General features: G+C 44.6%; 1 protein-coding gene across 1 annotated transcript in view; it reads left to right on the forward strand.

Annotated features, from left to right (window-relative positions):
• The window catches only part of NIN (ninein), a 53709-nt gene that overhangs the window by 18995 nt on the left and 14555 nt on the right, over window positions 1-20159 (forward strand). Inside the window, exons 7-22 of the mRNA XM_067295183.1 lie at window positions 494-640; window positions 2010-2177; window positions 3510-3646; window positions 5308-5448; window positions 6141-6315; window positions 7171-7281; window positions 8103-8192; window positions 9598-9751; window positions 10073-10194; window positions 11735-12261; window positions 12978-15050; window positions 16257-16382; window positions 17054-17123; window positions 17671-17886; window positions 18296-18409; window positions 19754-19876. Of these exons, the coding sequence (XP_067151284.1) occupies window positions 494-640; window positions 2010-2177; window positions 3510-3646; window positions 5308-5448; window positions 6141-6315; window positions 7171-7281; window positions 8103-8192; window positions 9598-9751; window positions 10073-10194; window positions 11735-12261; window positions 12978-15050; window positions 16257-16382; window positions 17054-17123; window positions 17671-17886; window positions 18296-18409; window positions 19754-19876 (4494 nt within the window). The remainder of the gene's footprint in view (window positions 1-493; window positions 641-2009; window positions 2178-3509; window positions 3647-5307; window positions 5449-6140; window positions 6316-7170; window positions 7282-8102; window positions 8193-9597; window positions 9752-10072; window positions 10195-11734; window positions 12262-12977; window positions 15051-16256; window positions 16383-17053; window positions 17124-17670; window positions 17887-18295; window positions 18410-19753; window positions 19877-20159) is intronic.

Consider the following 20159-nt stretch of genomic DNA (forward strand, 5'->3'; position numbering starts at 1 on the left):
AAGTCTAAAGCACATTTATTGTAACCTAGTGGTGACTTACTGCTTTGTTCGGCAGCTTCACAAACTGCTGTGGTTTTAGCGCTTTCTCACACTGACCAGCACCGAATTCCTGAGGCCACCTGGTCTGGAGAGCAGAGTGAAACGGGTTATTTCACGCTGCCTTGTGAGGCAGAACTGCTCTAAGATAGCTGGGAGCTTACGTGCCCTCCCAGGCAGGCAGGGTTTTGGCAGTGTATGTGGCTCTGCAGTTTTCTCTACCTATATATTGATGATGCTATATGATAGCATCATCTGTAGATGATTGCTCTCCTGGTGTTGTGATGGTGCAGTATCTGCGGTAATTCTTATGGTCTGTTTGCTTTACTCCTTTTTTTCCTCCTTTTTTTTATAAAGATCTAGGGAATCAAGCCTTGCCTGCTGTGCCTAATTGTTATACTGCAGTGGTTTTTATTTGGCTGTAACAGATGTGATTTTAATCCCCTGCTGCTTCCAGGTGCTTGAAGAGGTGTTCCATAACCTGGAGCAAGACGGCACCATGAGCGTGGAAGACTTCTTCTACGGCTTATTTAAAAATGGGAAGTCACTTACACCCTCTGCATCGACTCCATATAGACAGCTTAAGAGGCACCTCTCCATGCAGGTGAGGGGCTGCGAGGAACCAACGCTCTGGAGAAGCGTTGAGCAGACTCGTAGGTCTCGTGAGGGTGAGAGATGAGATAACGGAGACACGAACAGACTGAATAAGCTTTTAGCAATGGGTGACAACTGAAGTCTTCCAAGGGATTTTGTTCATCCCTATCTCAACTCTGCCATGTCGTGCTAGTATTAAAAAAATCACTCTTACAGCTCCTTGAGGAGTGAAGCTAGTCTGCTGGTTAAAGGACACTGAGTCAGGTCCAAATGTTTCGGAGTACAGTCAGCCTCCCGCCCAAACCCTGCCGTACATCTGCTGGCGCTCAGGATGTCCCATCTGCTTTAGATTTAGGTCCTTTACTGGTTAAAAGCAGCCTCTCCGCCAGCGTTCCCTTTTTTTTTCCTCGAAGGAAAGGTGTCATCTCAGCAGCTGGTGGCCGGCGGTGCTGCGGGCTCTTAGGGACCGTGGCAGCTGGCTTCGCGTGCGCTGCGGCAGACGGGAAGGGCGCTCCGATGCACGCCGCAGACGCGGGCCCCTCACCGCGGGGGAGGCCGGATGAGCGGCGCCGGACTTCCCCTCGCCAAAGTTCCCCTTTCGAAACGCCAGAAGCGTTTTGTTAAAACGGGAAAGTCCCCGGCCGTGCAGCGTCGCCGGGAGGAAGCTGCGCTCTCGTTTGGCCAGCGGTTCTCCAGCTGAGCTGGGGCCCCGGGAGCTAATCCAGGGAAAGGGAAGGAGGGGTGTAAATCCCGAGGTCCTGTCGGCATCACGGGCAGGACTGCTCCCGGCGAGGGCAGGCAGCTGCACGCCGGGCGCTCGTGGCATGCGGGAGATGTGCCGGGAGCTCATCTGGAATGCCGGGTTCCGTGGAAAAATAGTGCAAATCGTTGCATGCAGCGGGCAGAGTGGTGGCCCGAGGCGTGAAGGCTGTGGGCGTGCATGTCCCATGCTATCTTTAATATTTTACTCCAGAGTTTGAGGATTGCTGCCCATCTCTGCCTGGAAGCGAAGGGCTGTGACGAAAGCGAACGTGCGCTCCCAGCACCCTGCCCGGGGAGGCAATGCTTTGAAAACCAAAGTGGTTTGCACTGGTCGTTACGCAGGGGAAAACACTCCAGCAGCATCGAGGACAGCTCTGAAGCTGCTCCTCCTTGGATTTATTTTAAATCCTAAGCGCCGGGTTACACTGCAGTGTCCCAAGGTCAGTAGCGGTCCTCCTGACAGCTCTCTGCCCAGCTGTGAGGAAAAGCAGACCTTAATCCTTAATCTCTGGAGCACTGCTAGGGAAACGCATTTCAAAGCTCGCCTCGTCCCCGGGTAGTCAGACACCCGGTCCTGCCTGCGCCCGGTCGCATCCTCTCCCCTCTTCTCTCGGCAGTCCTTCGATGAGAGCGGGAGGCGTACGACCACGCCGTCGGCGATGACCAGCACCATCGGCTTCCGCGTCTTCTCCAGCCTGGACGACGGCATGGGCTACGCCTGCGTGGAGGGGATCCTGGACACCTGGCACGAGGAGGGCGTCGAGAACAGCCACGAGATCCTGAAGGTAGCCCGGCGGCTCCTGCCTGTCCCGTTGGGTTGGCTGTTTTACTGTGGCATTCTGGATTGCAGTTTGGAATTGGGTTTGGGTTCCCCCCCCCCTAAAATTCCCAGTGGGAGTGTAGCTGTTCTTGGGAATTTCCAGTTGTTATGGAAATGATGATGCATCCCAGAGAGCTAAAAGTTGATGATAAAATTTAATGTGCCTTGCAGCGTAGCTTGCAGAGGTCACCTATATCTGTCGAAAGCAACCTAATTCCTTCAGCTTGCTCGATAGCTGCACCTGCAAAGCTTTTAGCACGGGGCTGACCTGAATTATTGCCTGTGCTGAAGTGGGGGACAGGACTTGGAAAACCTGCCCAGTAATTAGTGTGTTATTACACAGAGTAAGAGGGTAATGCTGCAAATGGGGTGTGCCGATATCTGAAGTGACCCCCTTCCCCGTCTGCCTCGCTAGAAGCTGTGGACAGGCTAAAAGACCACTTAATGTGTCTGTTCTTGGAACTTCTCCAGGATACCAGCAATGGTGATGACGCATTTTTCTCGGCACTTAATGTCCGTGTGGATTTTGGACATTAAGGTTGCCGTAAACACTTGATCCAAAACTCTATCATTGCTCTCGGGCGCTAAAACACACTCGTCGTTCAGGCTCATGCAGTGAGGTTTGAGAACCCAGGCTTATTTTCACCAGACTCGCACGGTGTGCCTCTGACTTATCTGTTGTTTGGTTGCTCTAGTTGCTGCTCTGCCTGCTTTACCGTTAGTGCGTGTTTTACGCAGCGTGCGCTTGAGCGCGTGGAGCCCTTCGGTTATACCACTAGCTTGACTGTGGTGTTTTGTGCTCATGCTGAGTTAGGCTTTGAAGGAAATTACCATCACAGTCGCTAAAATAAGCTTTTTTTCCTAAAGGTGGTGAGATCTTTTCTATGAAATATCTCCTGTAAGACTTCTGTATTGTCTGTATTACAAGACTTGCTTTTGTTTAACATAATCACTTTCAATCACCTCCTTGCACCATCTGAGTATTTTAAAAGGCCGGAGTAGTTAAGCCCACTATAGAATTAATACTTTTAATCAGGCATAGCCTTTATTCCCTGTTAACCTTATGGTACAGTCATGCTATTTTCCATCTTCAGAGCTGGCAGCAGCTCTTTGATGTGGGAAGGCAGCAGAGGGGCTGTGCCTGTGCAATGGCCCAAAAGCTGTTCGTAGCAGATTTGTCAGCAAGCACAGATCTTTTTGGAGCCTCCTCAGCTTATTCTGTCATTTTAGATATAAATGCCTTCAGGCTCTGCAGAGAGGTAAAGGTTGCTCGTTCCAAGGACTCGTTGTTTTACAGGCTTTGGATTTCAGCTTGGATGGGAAGGTCAACTTGACAGAACTGACGCTGGCTCTGGAAAATGAGCTTCTGATAACCAAGAATGGGATCTATCAAGCAGCGCTGGCGAGCTTCAAAACGGAGATAAGACACTTGCTGTAAGTTGTCAGGGTTCCCGTCTCCACCACTTCCCCACCGCCCTCTTGGACGTTTTGCCAAGCAGGAGCTTAAGTAGCAACTGATTAATCGCAATTCGTAATGCGTCTCAAAGCAGGCAGCAGACACAGCGCTGCGGTTTCACAGGAAGTCTAGCTTTTGATTTTTTTTTCTTGGTCAGAAACTGTGAACTCTTCATTATTTCGTTTTGCACAGTTAAAACACCAGAATAAAGCCAACTATCACAGGAAAATATGCCTACAAAAACAAATCAAAGCAGCAGGCTGTTTCCAGCCCTGTTCTCCAGTCTGGAAATGGTCATTAATGGCCGAGGAACGCAAATCTGTTACGACTGAGGCTGGTGCAATTTGACAAGCAGTACCTTGAATGCTAAATGGTTTCTTGCTCTAGTATTACGGAGGTTTTGCCATGTGACAGAGGGGTGTGTGAGCTACAAAAATGCCATGCATCTCCTTTTTTCATTTGTGCTCTTTTGTAAGAGGTCCCAGGAGAGACTTTTAAGATTCGGTGGAAAGGCTTTTGAGCCAACCCTTAAGGTGTACAAGATTCCTGTTTACTTTGGAGGCCTCTTCTTGGTAGGGCTTTTCCACTGTGAGTAGCTGCAACCCTCCTGGCCATCGCTGTCTGCTCCTAAATCTGTCTGATCTTGTGTCTTTGCAACTAACCTCAGCCGTACCCAGACACGTGGTTTGACTTTGCACTGGACTTGCCATGCAGGATTTTTTTTTTTTAATCCACAGTGTGTTGTAGATGGGAAACTATGCTGTGTGCAGGGGACCTAAGAGTGCATAGCAGTATCTCCCTGCCAACAGCCCGTGTCCGCGGAATTGGGTCATAGCTCCCCTGTACAGACATTTAACCAGTTCTCTAAGCGCAGTCTCTTCGGTTTTGTATTGTTTAACCTCTTGTTTAACTGTTGCACCTGTATGCCACGCGTACAAGCTCCAGCTGTTAGCGTGTCCGGTTTGTGCTGCGTTCCTTTGAATACCACCTTTGGATGTTTGTCAGCCTGAGCCTCCACCTCGACGCCGTACTGGAGATGACTCTTGCTAGTTATTAAGACTGCACATGTCCTGTTATCTGCTTGTCATCGTGCTTGCAAGCTGCCCATTTCACTTGCATGGCTACGAGATGAGGCTTCGTGCTGTTCAGGCCTCCATGTCTAAATACCTTTTTACGTTCAGTCTGCGGAGTTTGTTCCCAAGTTTCCGTTAAGAAAGCTGTCCCACATGGCAAATCTTATGAGCTTGTGATTAAAAACAGATCGGATGTAGTGTAAGAATAAAGTGGCAAAGGTAATAAAATGGTGGCAAAGGTAATAAAATGATAAGAACAAGTAAATGGGGCAGAAGGTGGCCTGGCAAAATGGCATAGCCCTGCAATAGTGGGGGCTAGACAGCAGCTGAGGGAGTTCACACGCTGAACGCTCAAGCAGTGAGACGTATGGGGATATCAAGGCAGGTCTAAGAGGAGCTACATGTGCAAGTTCACAGCTAATGACCAAATACAACTGATGATGAAGCACCCCTTAGAGACCCTTCCAAGCTGCTCTGCTCTGTGACGAGCCTCTTGTGTGCAACTTCTTTGAGTCTGGGGGAGCTGGGAAAGAAGCGCTAATCCGGGATGGCTGTGCTTGCCGTAGGGAGCGAGTCGACCAAGTGGCCAGAGAGAAAGAGAAGCTGCGGTCAGACCTGGAAAAAGCAGAAAGACTGAAATCTCTGATGGCCTCTGAAGTTGACGACCACCATGCTGCGATAGAGCGCCGGAACGAGTACAACCTCAGGTACGGCGCGCCGGTCTGGCCCTTTCTGTGCAGGGGCTGGTGGGGACGGCCAGCCGCGGGGCATGAGTCACTTCTGCTCGTCCTGCCTGGTGTTGCAGGTGTTTGGTGTTGCAGGTACTCAGTAACTGAGGTAGGGGCTTGGGGGGAAGGGTGGGAGAGGTGTGAGTACTTGCAATTTAACTGAAAGCTGGTTTGGACCTGTCCTTGATTTGAACTGTGTGTTTGGGCAAGTTGAAGCAATTCTGTGCTTTCCCCACCTGCCAGACCCTTCTGCAGGTCCCGGAGAGACCTGGTCCTAGCTTCCATCTCTCTTTCAGCATCTCAGCCCTTGCTCTGGTCACCTTGGTGTCCTTGTGTTCAGTTTGCCTTCCTAGTTAGGTGGTGTGTGCTGATGTGAAATTGAAAATATTAATTACACTGGTGGCAGAAAAATCAGATTTAATCCTAAGACAGCATCTCTGACCAGACCACGGGTTGCATATCTAAAATTCCCCGAGTACCACGTAGCTGGTCTGTACTACTAATCCAAGCATTGCTGCGTTTCTCCCAAGCAGTCTTTTCAGCCTGGTAAGTGCCAATGCTGATATGAGCAGATGGCTTCACATGTGATGACTGCCACGGAGCTTAATTCACAGCGATATTTGCTGCCTACTTCTTTTCATGAGCTTTCCTTACCTTTGATGCCTTAATAGGAAGCTGGATGAGGAATACAAAGAACGAATTGCGGCTTTGAAGAATGAGCTCCGGAAAGAGCGAGAGCAAATTCTGCAGCAGGCTAATAAACAGCGTCTGGACCTGGAGCAGGAGATTGAAAAGCTGAAAACGGAGGAGAACTACATCCGTGACCGCCTCACCCTTTCCCTAAAGGTACCCGGGACTAAATGCAAACGGGATTTTCCCACAAAAGGCCAGGCTGCCTAATAGTGGGGAAGAGCGCTTGCAATTTAGTGCTTGTTGAGATGATCTATTACTGCATCTTGTGCTAGTTGAAACTAATTTTAGCTGCAAGATAGAGGCGCATCTGTGTTTTTGGGTCACCTCAATAGGTTATTCCTTGGATTTCTGTTGCCGTTGTGTGCAGAATACGCATGGGTACAGCGCTCGGAGGGGTTGTTTTGCTTTGATGGCAGCCTGACTGTCCAGCTAGCAGATAATGCATCTTGACAAGGTTTAAAATACTGCCTCAAAAATCTCTAAAACAAGTTTGCGGTTATTCCCTTTCAAAAATGATCTGCTGCCTAATGACTTTTTTGAACATGACAGCTGCCTTACCTTAACTTGACTTAATCTTTTAAACTGGGCAAAAGTTAAGGTAACGGTGTTGTCTTACAAACAATCTCAAAAGTCCTGACAGTCAGACGGAGGTAATATACCTTTTAAAGATGTTCAGGAGAGCAGCTTTAAAGGCACTGGCCATCCCATGAGTGCTAGGAAAACTGTAAAATATTCCTTCTGAAGCAGTGATAGGAAAACTGAGAGGAGTCGCGGGATACAGCAGTGCATGCTTTGTAGGCTGTTTGCAAGCCCGAGCTTCAAGCATCTTGTTTTAATGTGACAAGAGGAGTGGTGCATGCATGGATGATAGAAAACAAATTCGCAATTCCTATCGCTAGCAGAAATTGTTAATGTTGTGACTTGATCAGAAGGCTGTTATGAGTTAGCATTTTGAAAAGGAAAACATTAGTAAATGGTAAGGCTGCTGGTGGGTTTGGTTTTGTTTAGGAAAACAGCCGTTTGGAAAGCGAGCTGTTGGAAACTGGAGAAAAACTGGCCGAGTATGAAAGTCTGGCAAGCAAACTGCAGAGGAACTTGGAAAATGTCCTGGCTGAGAAGGTAAGTCCCTCCTCTTTCCATTACGTGCTCAGAATTAAACCTCTCTTGAATTACTGCACTCGAGATGCCAAATTAATTACTAGCAGAAGGCTCTTGGGTCAATGAGCTATCTAACTATGACCAAGCCAGGGTGCCGAGTTGCACAGTGTACTTAGCTCGTATAGACAGCTTGACTTGAGCTCCGGTTAAGGAAATTACTGATGCTTCAGCTTAGGTGTAGTGTTAAATTAACTGACAGTAGAGCCCTACAGTGAAACAGTCACTCCACAAATCTGCAGGGATTTTTCTTGTCCCAGTAGACAGACTTGGAGAGACCCAGTATGCAGGTCCTTTCTGGGGAAGCTGTTAAATGCAGACATCTTTACTCGGTTAAACTTCAGCTGCAAATGGAAGTGAAAAAAATGAGCATGGTGGGGTTACAATAAACCGTTCAGAATATCAGTTTCTGAAAAGGCATTTCTGTGTATGCACGTCTATAGACAAATGCATGTATACTGGGGTTTTTGCCTGATATTCCAGACTTTAAGGTTGGAGTTGTTTATCTCAACAAACTACAGTTACTTTCTACATATATTAAATTAGAAAGGTATCATGTGGAATCAAAGTTAGTAGCTGATATAAGAACTATGGTGAAAATAACAGCTAGTATTTGCTAGGGAAGTTGTTGTTTGTCCCCTACCAGAAGGGAAGCAGAGCTTCTATATTAAAAAATAAAATAGAGGAAAGAGGGAGAAGGCTGCAAGACTGCTGAAGAATTGCATCTTGGCTGCAAGCAGGGGTATTTGGAGGAAGAGTAACTGGATGGTTTTCATGCTTTTCAGTTTGGCGATCTTGATCCCAGCAGCGCGGAGTTCTTCCTGCAGGAGGAGCGGCTGGCGCAAATGAGAAGCGAGTACGAGCTGCAGTGCCGGGTGAGCTGGGCTCTGGGACTGGAGACTCGGCACTGATGCCCGATGTACGGATGTTCACTGAAAATGTTCTCGCTGGAAACTGTGGCCAAGAGCAGCAGCACGCGTGCCCCACTGCCGCTTTGTTTCCTGCCCAATGACTCTTTCTTACTCTAACCCAAGCTCTTGGATGGGGGAAAGCCCCCTCCGCAGAGGCAAATGCTTGAGCGAAGGGATGAGGTGCCTTGAGGGTGGACTGGGGTAGGGTTTATGGAGCCTCCTTTGATCAGCGGGTGTAAACTTAGCTTACTCAATACATGGTTATGCACTAGCTGTTTTCTGACTTGTGAAATAGCTTTGCCCTAGTTTAAAGTCAGAGATGCAAGAAGTAACAACAGGAATACGATGTATAGGAGTTCTGTTGGTGGTTTCTAGAACAGCAGTATTTTAGGCAAATAAAACTAAACTTAAAGCTTGTCTTCTCCTCCTCCTCACAAATCTTGTGCAGCCAAGTACTTTAAGGTAGGCCTAAAAGTATCTATGTACGTATCTATTTTCTGATGACTATTACGGTTACGTAGCATACGCATTCAGCTCATCTGTTCTGCATTATCCTTTTTGTTCAGTAAAGGACTATCTTGACAAAAGGTTGTGCGTAATTTGAAGCAGCACAGTAGCTCTGCTAAGAAGCTGCAGTTTAAAACCAAAGATTTTTCTAAAACTAGTTGCTGAATTAAATTAATACGTCTGGATAAGATTTTGCTTGAATATGCAACTGATTTTTTGAGTGCTGGCTGATCTGAATCAGTCTCGAAGGCTCATTTTTCTGAGCCTTTCAAATCTGCCAAACTGTGTTAAACACATTCATGGATTCATTTTCCTCAGTAAACACTGTTCATTGAACTCGGTGCATCACATTTGGCACAAACGCTTGGGATATTCTGCTTGGCAAGCGGGCAGAAGTACCAGATGGCAAATGCAGTAATGAGGATATCTCTTTCCCAATTCAATCTTTTGCTGTTGATTTGATTTTTTTTTTTTTTCCAAAGTAGAAAGGTGTTTGAGGTGTTTCTCGAATATGTTCAAAATGTTCCTAAGTTGCTGCCTATAAAAAGATAATGGGAGAAGGAATATAGCAAAAGGTACCAGAGCATGGTGTGCTTTGAATGTAAAACATTATGCATGTTTTCAATCTGAAGCCTGTTCTGCTGTTTCGGTGAGTAAACACATCTGTGCCACTTGCACAGGTGGGAGCCTGGAGAAGGATGGTGGTATTTTGCTGCTAGGAGAGTGACTGTTAAAATATTATTGGCAAGGCTTTACCTGCAGTAATTCCCTCCTGAATGCCTTGTCATTAGTGGGCAGGCTGGTTACGGGTGTTCATTTGCCTTGGTTTGTCTCATTCAGGCTGCTTTTCTTCCTCCCTCAGGAGTTGCAAGATCAAATAGATGAGCTGCAGTCCGAGCTGGAAGAGTATCGTGCTCAGGGCAAAGTGTTCAGGCCTTCTCTGAAAAACTCACTGTCGGAAGAGTTTGACATGGATATTAAAAATCACAGTAATAGTGGCATTGAGCCTGACCAAGGTAAAATGTATTTCCTATATGGCAAACTTCTATCTATAGATATTTATGGTAACTTTTTAGATACAATTACGTAAACTTTCCCAAACCTTCACAGTGAGACTCCTTGAACACCACCTCCATTTTGCTATTTAATACTAGGTGGAGTATGGCTGCTGTAGTATAATTAAAGCTAAAATGAATGTTTATAGTTTCTAGTTAGGTATGTGCGGCTGGAATTTGAGCAAGCTGTAGTAGCTGCCTAAACAAAAATAAAGTGATGAAATAATTCAGCTGAAAATGTAGCTCTTTGGGTTTCAAGAATATATATAATTATTTTCAAAGGACTTGGATCAGAAGACTGTAACCCATTAAATATGAGCATAGAAGCAGAGATGGTTATTGAACAAATGAAGGAGCAACATGACAGGGATGTACATCACCTCCAGCAGGAGCTTGAAGACACAGTAAGCTACTTTAACTTAATACAAAACTTCAGAACTCTTCCGGCCTCTTCCTACGAGCGGGATGGTCTTGGGAAAAGGACTTTGTTTTTTGTATTTCTGTTCAAATTATGACCCTTCCGTGAATCTGGGCCAGCCTCTACCTTCCCTGCTCCCTCTGCATATCGCTCTGTACCTGAGCAGCGCTGGAGAGGGCTGAATGAATGAATGCTGCGTTATAGCTGCCCACCGGCTGGTGAAAGGAGTGAGCCTTTTGGATGCGGTATTGCATTTCCTGTCCTGAAAGCCTGGTCCACCTGAATTAGTCGCTTCAGTCACACTGGTGTGGAATAACTGTGGGTTAGAAAAGCTGCCGGTGGGAGTCCGTGTTGGCAAATGCTGTGCTTGTGCAGCCTGGTGGTGTTGAAATGTGATCTGTGCCGTGCGAGGATGGAAACTCTACTGTTACAACACCTGTCCTGATGAAAACATGCAGTCAGGTCCCCATCTTCTGGGCGTGGATCTCTTGGCTTGCAGACTAATCTTGCCACGTGTGCCAAAATACCTGGCTCTAGGTGGAACGAGACAGGCTTATGAGGTTGGGGGCAGCTCAGCGCACATGTACTGCGCTGGGTCCAAAACCAGGTTTGGGTAGCAATGCCAGCAAGGTCTGCTGGCCCAGAGTGGCCCATCCCTGTCCTGGGGTGGGTGTCCTGCACATCCCACTGTGTTCAGCCCTGAGAGGGCTAGTTAGCTTAGCACAGCTTTGTGCACAGCACAACACCCACCTCCAACCCGCACTAGTGTCTGCATGAAGGTTATGGTGTTTCTAAGCAGATAAAACCTACCCTTCTCAGGTCACACGCACTGATATAGAGGTGCCCAGGCTTGTTCTGTGCGACTTGGTTCAGGACCAGAAGCAGAGGGTCCTTGCAGGCTTCCCTTGCACCTGCTATACCAGTACCCACCTCCAGATATGAGCTGATTCTACATGTATTCATTTCGAGTATGGCATAACGCAAGTGCACTGACACTGCATTGACAAAGCCGACAACTCCCTGCCCTGATTAGCAATGTGGAATGAGGGGGGAGCAACAAAATATTACCCTGAAAATCATAACTTCTCTTTAACAGTTTGCAGAGAAACATGAGACAAAACCTTCTTAAAGGGAAAGCCCTTCACTGCCTCTTAACTTGGGAATGCTTTTGAAAAAGCACTTGGTGAAATAAAAAGGAGTCCATCTGCAATTTGTGAAGTGGATTAGGACTTAAATTGTTAATGGCTTCTCTCTGCTTTCACAAATCTGCTTAATGGAAAAGCATGAATTTCACTGGCTTGTACATGAAAATCATATTTACTCCAGTAAGAAATTAAGCTGAGCACTTTATCATTCTTTGCAGGGGAAACCAATGTAAGATGCTAATGTGTAAATCAAAATATGCTATAGAGTATCTAGAAATATATAATATAGAGATAACATTTCTATAGAATATGTAACATTTTCTGTAGAAAATCTTTCTATATTTTTGTAGAAAACGAATCAATCTATTTCCCTTCTTGTAGGTGAGTCATTATGAAAAGCAGCTAGATGAGACAAAAATCCACTGTGAAAAGGAGCAAGAAGATATGAGGAAGAAGTATGCTGAAGAGATGCATGTCATGGAAAAGCAAATTATTGGCCTTAAAAACCAAATTGCAGAACTGCAGGGAGAAACGGCAGTGCTCCGAGAACAACAAGAGAGGCTTGGCTGTAAACATAATGATGAGAAAAACAAATTGCAAATAAGCTTCAATGAGGAAAAAGCAAATCTGCAAGAATTACTCCGGCAGGAACATGAAGAAGACGTTAGAGTTAAACTGGAGGAGGTAAACGAGAAGTTTAGCCGAGAACGGGAAGAACTGATTCAAAACGGTGTCTGGGTGGAAGAAAAGATGAGAGTTTTAGTGCAGACTCTGCAGGAAGAGAAGGGAGAGCTAGAACGTGACTTCCGTGAGCGGTTGAAAAGGGTGGCAGAAATGCATGCCCTGGAGAAAGAGGAGCTACAGCAAGAATTGCTGAGGAAGCACAGACAGGAACTGGAGGAGGAAAGGTGAGTGCTGTCGCTGGTGGTGATGTCTGCTGACCTTGATTGCTTGCCATGTTGACCAAGGTAAAGCTAGCGCAGAAATTACTCCAGATGCTTAATTCAAGTGCGTTAGCTGTACAGTGCCATTACCTGTTTTATTCCAGAACACTGATAGGTGGGTATCCAGGAGTTTTTTCTTTTGACCTTTCTCAAGCAGATATTTATATTGATTTGTAGCTCATCCAGAGGTAACAATACTGTTAAAGTATAAAAAAACAAAAACAGCCATGATTAATTTGAGCTCTATTCAGTATCCCTGTGCTCCACGATCCTTTGTACTTAAAAACTCTGAAAATCCAAATGCTTTTTTTCCAAAGTAGTAAATGGATGGAAGGTGAATGTGTTTGGCTAGAGTATAGTGTCAAAGTAATTGGGACCCTACTAGGGGGGAGAACCTCTGCCTCCATAAATCCAATCACCAGTGCAGAAGGGCATGTATTGTATAAGAAACTATATCACTTCATGAGTTATACTCATTCCAAGGCAATTAAATTTTTTTGAAATTTCAACAGATTGTCTCAGATTTAACTTTGGCTCTCGGAAGAACTGTTTGATGGGTTTATCTAAAACTCAGTGAAAATGTAATTTTTCAGCTTGTTTTATTAAGTAGCGTAAACAGCCATTTGAATCTTTTTGAGTGAGCCTAGAGTTTAGTAATGTGTTATGTTAACCATGTTTAGGGAAAAAATGGAAAGTGACTATAACAGAAGAGCATCTCATGCAGAAACTGAGTTTTCTGTCAGCACACAAACACTTGTGAATAAATATGAAGAAATGATCCAAAATCTGGAAGGACGCTACCAACGGGAGTTGCATGAACTTGCCGAACAGCAGAGAGAGGAAAGATCTCAGTGGGAGTTTGAAAAGGATGAAGTTGTCCAGGAGGTTGCTGAAGCCCAAGAGCAACTGAAGGAAAGGCTGGCAAATGAAAAGGCTGTTTCTCTTGCCCTAACCCAGGAGAAGGAACTCCTGGAGAAAAACTTCAAGGAGGAAGTGAACAAGTTGGTGTGTGAAAAAGAACAGCTTCAGAAAGAGCTACAAGATCTGAAAAATGCTACTGAAAAGCAAGAGAACAAGTTGAGTGATAAAATAATACAACTCCAAAATGACCATGAAAAAGAGCTAAAGAACAAAGAAGAGTTTATATCCATGATGGAGGAAAATGGGAGGTTGGTTAGCCAAAAGCTGGAGAGACTTGACAGTGAACATAAGCAAGAGAAAGAAGAACTCAATTCCAAACTTCTTGCTTTAGAGAGCTTAAACAAAGACATCTGTGCAAGGGCAGAAAGAGAGAAGGCAGAGATGAATTTGGAAATCTCAAATCTTCAAGAAAAAATACAGAAATTGCAATGGGAGACCCTTAATTTTTCCACACTACAAAATCATTACAGGGTATTGGAAAATGAATATGCAAAAGCAAAAAGAAAAATTGCTTCGTTCTCTGGTATGGAGCATCCAGGAGATGATGCAGATGTTCTTAGGAGTCTGCAGAAAGTGCATGAGCAAGCAGTGAAGGAAAATGTCAGAATGGCTTCCGAGATCGTCAGACTGCAGCAAAGGCTGCAAGCCGTCGAGCGTGAGCCAGTGGGACGTGCCAGTTCTGACCATGCAAACTCTGATTCAGAACGATCCCAGCTGCAAGACACACTAGATCCCCTTGCAGAAGGGTTGCCCAGTGATTGTAAAGACACAGATAAGGGAACAGATTCAGATGTCTTTCCATTGCTGGAGGCTATTACAGACCTTACAGAAATGACTGAGGTTTGTTCCAGTTTGGAGAAGCCATGTGACGAAACTAGAGCAAAGAGCCTCGCTCCCAAGGTGCAGGTGTGTCAGGTGCCAGGAAGTACGATGGCACTGGAAACTGGTTGTAGCCACGGTTCTGACAAGAAGCAAGAGCTAGTTTCCATAGTGCCCCTGCTGCAAAAAAAGCAGAGGGATCTTGAAAAAACTCTTGAGAGAGTTCCCAGACTAAAGATGTTACACAATGATATTAGACAGAACATTCACCTGGTAAATAACAGAATAGCTACAAAAAATAAAGGCTTTTTTTCTGATGCTTCTAAGCTGCGGATTGAGCTTGAGGAGGCTGAAGAACTAACTGGCGCTTCTCTCCAGCTTGAGCATGTTTCTGGATCAACTAAAGAGAAAGGTGACCTGAAAAACACAATACCTCAGCTTTGGAAAAGGATTGAAGAGTTAGAAGAAAGATTAATGGCACAAGCTAAACTTCTGTCTTTACAAGAAGAAATTCAGGTGGAAAATGAGGGGCTGAAATCTAAAATGATAGAGTTAGCTGAAAAAAATAAAGTACTAGAAGACAATTTACCAAAGCTGAGAAGCCTTCATCGCAAACTAGAAGAAAGTAACCTAGAAACTATTAAACTCAGAGAGGAAAAAACACAGCTCCTCAGAAAAGTTAAAGAACTGGAAGACATCCAAGAACAGTATGCACAAGGAAAAACAGATGCATCCAGTGAAAAGTTAAGACCGCAATGCCAACTTGGAAAAGCGGAAGAACGCACTGCGACGTTCAAAGTTCTGCAAGACAAGCATGCCCAATGTGATATCATGCTAAAAGAAAGCTCGATGGAAAAGAGAGAGCAGCAAGAGCTGAACAGAAAGCTGAAAGTTGCTCCTTTGATTAACCGAAATGACATGCACCCTCATGAAGAGAAAGAGGACTGGAGCACAGTGACACATGGCTTGCAAAGTACATGCACTGAGCTGCAGCAAAAAGTTGATCTTTTGAGGTAATGTACACTTAAACTTTGTGGGAAACGTGCAGGCCCCACAATAATCAAACTCGCTGCTTGCTCTGCTTAGAAACTAACCTAGCGATCCACTGATTACTTTAACTTCTACTGACTTCCTTGCAGTTGCTGCATTAACAAGTAGTTTAACTTTGATTAGAAAGCAATGCCTTGGATTCTAACTACTAGTAAGCAAGCTATTTAAACGTGGATAATGAGAGTTGAAATAAGTGTGTACGATTTACTCGTCTTTGAACGTGAGCTAACGTGAACGATGGTAAAAGAGGAGCAACTTGTCAACTGTGCTGCCTGTGGATAGTCATCCTTGCAGGGTGTAGTTTATGGTAAATCGGAGACCTACATTTTACATCAAATACATGACGGTAACATTTCCAGAATGCTTTTAATTTTCATACTAATATCACCTCTTCACTCTGTTCTTTTCTAGTACCAAATGTTACTTGGAATGCTAAAAGTGCTTCAATTTTCTAAATATTTAAGTTAACGCTAGAAAATGAGTAATTTTTTCCCAGTAGAAGCACTTAGTGTTAGGAATCCATTATATGGTATAATATGGTAAATACCATTATAACAAGGAGAACATAATAGATTACCTATGTTTTTAACTGATGTATTTCAGTAAGTGCTTTTTTGGAGACCATAAAGTGGTTACAAATGACTAATTTTTGTCCAACAACGGCTTCCTGTAAGAATTTGTTCTTTCAAGAATTACACCATGCCTAAATTATTTCTCTACAGTTGCCTCTGGAAAGAAAAGGCATTTTCAAACCGTGCTGTTTCCACGCTGGTATTCCCAGCATGCTGGACTCTTGAAATAGCTGGTGAAACCGCTCACGCTTGTAGCAGTTTGCATCTTGTGTTGTGAAGCTGTTTAAAGTTATGACTAGGTTATTTGTAATTTAAGGAGTAAAAGGTATAGTACAATATTAAAGCTTGAAACTTTTACCAAGTATCTGAGGTTTTTAATTAACATCGTGCACCTTTTTTGTAAAGGCAAAAAGGCCCTTCTGAGAGGTACCCTTACTAAATGAAATGTAAAATCCACATGCAGTTGATATATAAAACTAGTTAGTAGTAGCTCTGTTTTTAAAACATCACAAGTAGTTTAGCCGTTCTGTAGCTCTTCTCCCTGCGGGCCTAGACTATAGACAAACAGTTTTAGACTGTCGCATCTCTCTGCCATAGATGTGAAGCTGAGAAGCTCAGAGAAGAAAACGCTGTTCTGAAAAATGAAGTAACTTTATTAAATGAGGAAGGTAGTGCTTCCAACCTGAAACTGAGGGAGCTAAACGGATCTCGGGAAGAAATGCGGTAAGAATTGAACGGGGTGCACCGTGCGCGTGCTTTCAGGTTTCCACTGCAGCGCAGACATGGTGGTCGCATCCCTTCTCAAAGCTTTTGCATGCCAGATACTGCACGGAACTTGATTTCTAATGGCACCAGGAGATTCTCCAGCTGGCTTACAGTCTGTTTTTCACTTGCCTCAGCTTGTTCTGCCCATTCCTAGCTCTAAAGCAGGGACTTGCTTGATAGGAGGTCCGATGGCCGAGTAACACGTATGTGTCTGACTTTGCAGCAGCACGGACCTACCTATGAGCAGAACTAACGCGACTCCTCTGCTTGCTGCAGCAAAGGCAGAGGGTGCTAGGCGTGTGTAGCCTTCGCACAGGCACGAAGAGGTGCAGTTTGACATGTCGCTTCAGTGTTTTGGTCTTTTGCATGGTCTTTTTTCAGGATCCTGGGAGTATCTTAGCCCCCCTAGGAAAGAAATGTGTGGGTACCTCAAAGAAGTGAGTATTCACCACGCCTACGCAAAACAGTGAGGCTAAGCAAAAAAAGAAAAAGAAAAAACCCTCAAAATTAAAAAAAAAAATCCAGAATGACCATTTCTAGTGATAAGATGTCAAAACCCAGCCCATTTTTACTGCCTGTGTATATTAACAAGCGCCCCTAATGTTAACAAGCTTTCTTTTTTTCCTTAGGCAAAAAATAGAGGCAGTAAGAAAGGAGAAAGTGGCTGTACAGAAGATGGTTGACAACCTGAAAAAGCAGGTATGTAGACTGAGCCTGGAATATTCTCTGTAGAAATCTTTGTGACCAGCTAAAGAAAGAATTTCATACAGCAAAGGTGGTATAAAATGGTCATTATGTGTTCAAACTTCTTGATAATAACTGTACATTCTCATTAACTGGTTTGGGTGGATATGAGGCTTTTTTGACCAGATTTGAAGACAACTGCAATGCTACTGCAACCATTTAGCTTACAGACTTGAGAGCATTTTTCCACAGTGAACTTGAAAAGTATACTTAACAGGAATATAAAATGAAAATCTTTCCTTTGTAATCTTTCTGGGTAATGCTGCAGTAGCCCATGGGAAAGGGAGGTTATGTGACTCAGCCTCCTCTTACCTCCCAGTTAGCTGGGTCTAGGAACACTGCCAGCAGTGATCCTTTGCTCGTATCCGCGAGATTCTACCATCCTCCTTTTAAGGGAGTTTTGTTGTGCTAGGCAAGTAATAGAAGATTTTAATAGAAATGTTTTAAAAATCTGCTCCCCAGTGTAAAAGTACTCGTAACTGACACCGCTGTCCAAATTCAGGTAGTGGATCTGAAAACTAGGAACCAGCAGCTGGACTCTGAAAATACAGAACTTAGCCAGAGGAATTCCCAAAACCAAGCAGATGTACAGGATCTTAATCAACAGCTGGCAAGGGTACTCAAGCAAAAGGAAAGAGAAGCAGGAAAGTGTTCCTTGGAAGAATGGGAAAAGGAGAGATTGCTACTGAAAGAGGAACTGGAAAACTCTAAAATAAAGGTACAGGATAACACTGTTTCTAATGGTATGAAACAATTAATTTTTAGGTACGCATAGGTACCGTGGAATTAGCACCCCTTTCTCAAACTGTGCGTGGTCTTTCAAATCTGGACTTTCCCAAGTGCTAGCCGCAAACGTACATGCAGGCGGGGATGGGGGTGGGAAGGGAAGGCAGAGGCTGCTTTCTGGGTGCCGTTAGGAAGGGAAACATAGAAGTAGGCAGTCCTGTCTTGCAAATGGATCTTGGTGATGCTACGTACTTCCACCCCCACGTTCCAGTATGCCTGTTTTGTTCAGTCCAGTGCCATCCCAGCATTAACTCCTGTCACTGGCCGGAACATCCCCGGCTTACCTCTGTTACTCTGCCTGTCTCTTTAAGTTGAAGTCTGAGCCTTTAATTTTTTTCCAGTCATCAAATATGGTGTCTTCCTTGGAGATGGAGCTGTCAAAAATGAAAGTTCAAGCTCATATATTGGAGCAGGAAAACCACATCCTCAAGCAGGAGCTGGAGAAAACAAAACAAGTATGGCAGCTTATTTGACTACGGTTATCTAACGGGTTTATTCCCCCAACATCCAGCAGGAATGTGGCGCTCAATGTGCCCTGCTCTCTTCTCTTGCCTGGGTCTGAGATGTGGTGGGGGGGTTGTTTTTCTCTTTTTGAAGAAAGGCCATAGCAAAAAGGGAAAAGACAGACTTTGACAATGAAAGCAAAGATATAAAGCTTAAATCAATATATTAGGCTCTTCTGGTTTGTAGAAATAGGGGATGGGTTGGGGAGACACTGTACTGCACTGGGGTTCTTCAGCCATAGAGCCAGCTGGTCATATGGACATAGCTCCAGCAAAGGCCTGCTCCCTTTCAGCACGTCCTCTAGAGGAGAATTCCTACTGCTAAAATCCGTCTGGAGACATTGATGTCTCTTAACTTCTAAGGAAAATTGCCTGGAGTGTTTGGTAGTTGATAGGAGCATGGTTCAATAGGCTGTAAATACAAGTTAATAATCATAGATAATACAAGGCTGCGAATGAGTTTTAGCCCCCTCCTTATCGGGGCTCCACAAAGTCATTTTCTTTACAGAGTAAAGCACTCATTTGATGTACCCAATGCTTGGGACTGATAATGGCCTTAAAAAGCAAAAGCGGATGAAGCCTATTCAGTAGAGAGTGGATTGTGGCTTGAGTGTAATTAAGGACAGAAGATTGAGCAAAGAGAGCACAGGAGGAGGCAGAGTTAAGCTAAAGGACTGGTGTTAAATGGGAAAGGGACCAGAAGTCAGCAGTACAGTGTTTTTTTTTCCCCTTCCTTGGAAGTTGGTATCCAAAGCCTTCTCTGCCTCAGAGGTTATAAGTTGAATGCTGACATGTCCTTGTAGAAAGACTTCCAGATCTGTTACAGTTTGTTTACAAACATAACAAAAAACACCATAAACACAACCAGTGAAAATCTATGGGCTCGGCCTGCAGAAGCTTCACTTTCTATTGAAATTGCTCTCAGACCACCTGACTGATCCTATATTAAACCACGTATTTTGATAACTATTTTTTTTTAACTGTAACATTGATATGCCTCCTGTGAGATGAGCGGTACCTGTCTGCTGGCCTCTGGTAGGACAAGGGGAAAAGACGAGCCCTAAAGCAAATCTGACGGATCGCAGAGCAACTGGAGAAGCCTTAGCACTGCTGTTGCAGGAAGGAGGTCTTGGATCATACGAACGGGGCACCAAAATGCCCTCTGTTCCTGCCTTTTACGCTCTATCCAGAGTGTGATATTTAGCCCTGGGGACAGGAGAAATCTTCTTATAACACTTTCATGTAAAATTCTGAAACAGCACAGAAATGCAACTGTGAGGGGTTTGTTTTCTACAGCTGCCCAGATGTTCTGATCTCTCTGACCTTCAAAATGAAGTTTCTAGCTTACTTACTAAAAATGAAAAGCTGCTGAAAGAAAAAGAAGCCCTGAGTGAGGAATTAAACAGGTGTATTGATAAGGTAAGAAAGGACTGCAAATTCATGTCTCTGCCTACATGCTATTACATGAGCTGTTTAATTCTGCAAGCTGTTAAATGCTTTTACCACTATCTGTATCACCCTTAGCTGTAAAACTACTTTGGATTTTTTTCTTACCTTCAAGCCAGATAAACACCTAATCTCCTCCGCTGTTTATTTTTCCTAGCTGATCTTAGAGAGGAAGCTTAAATTCTGGGGCACAGCTTTACTATAATTCGATTAGGTAGCAAATTCCGAACGTTGCAAAGAACACAGAGGCCTGGAT

Source organism: Apteryx mantelli, chromosome 4 (genome assembly GCF_036417845.1).
Source record: "Apteryx mantelli isolate bAptMan1 chromosome 4, bAptMan1.hap1, whole genome shotgun sequence".
NCBI lineage: Eukaryota > Metazoa > Chordata > Aves > Apterygiformes > Apterygidae > Apteryx > Apteryx mantelli.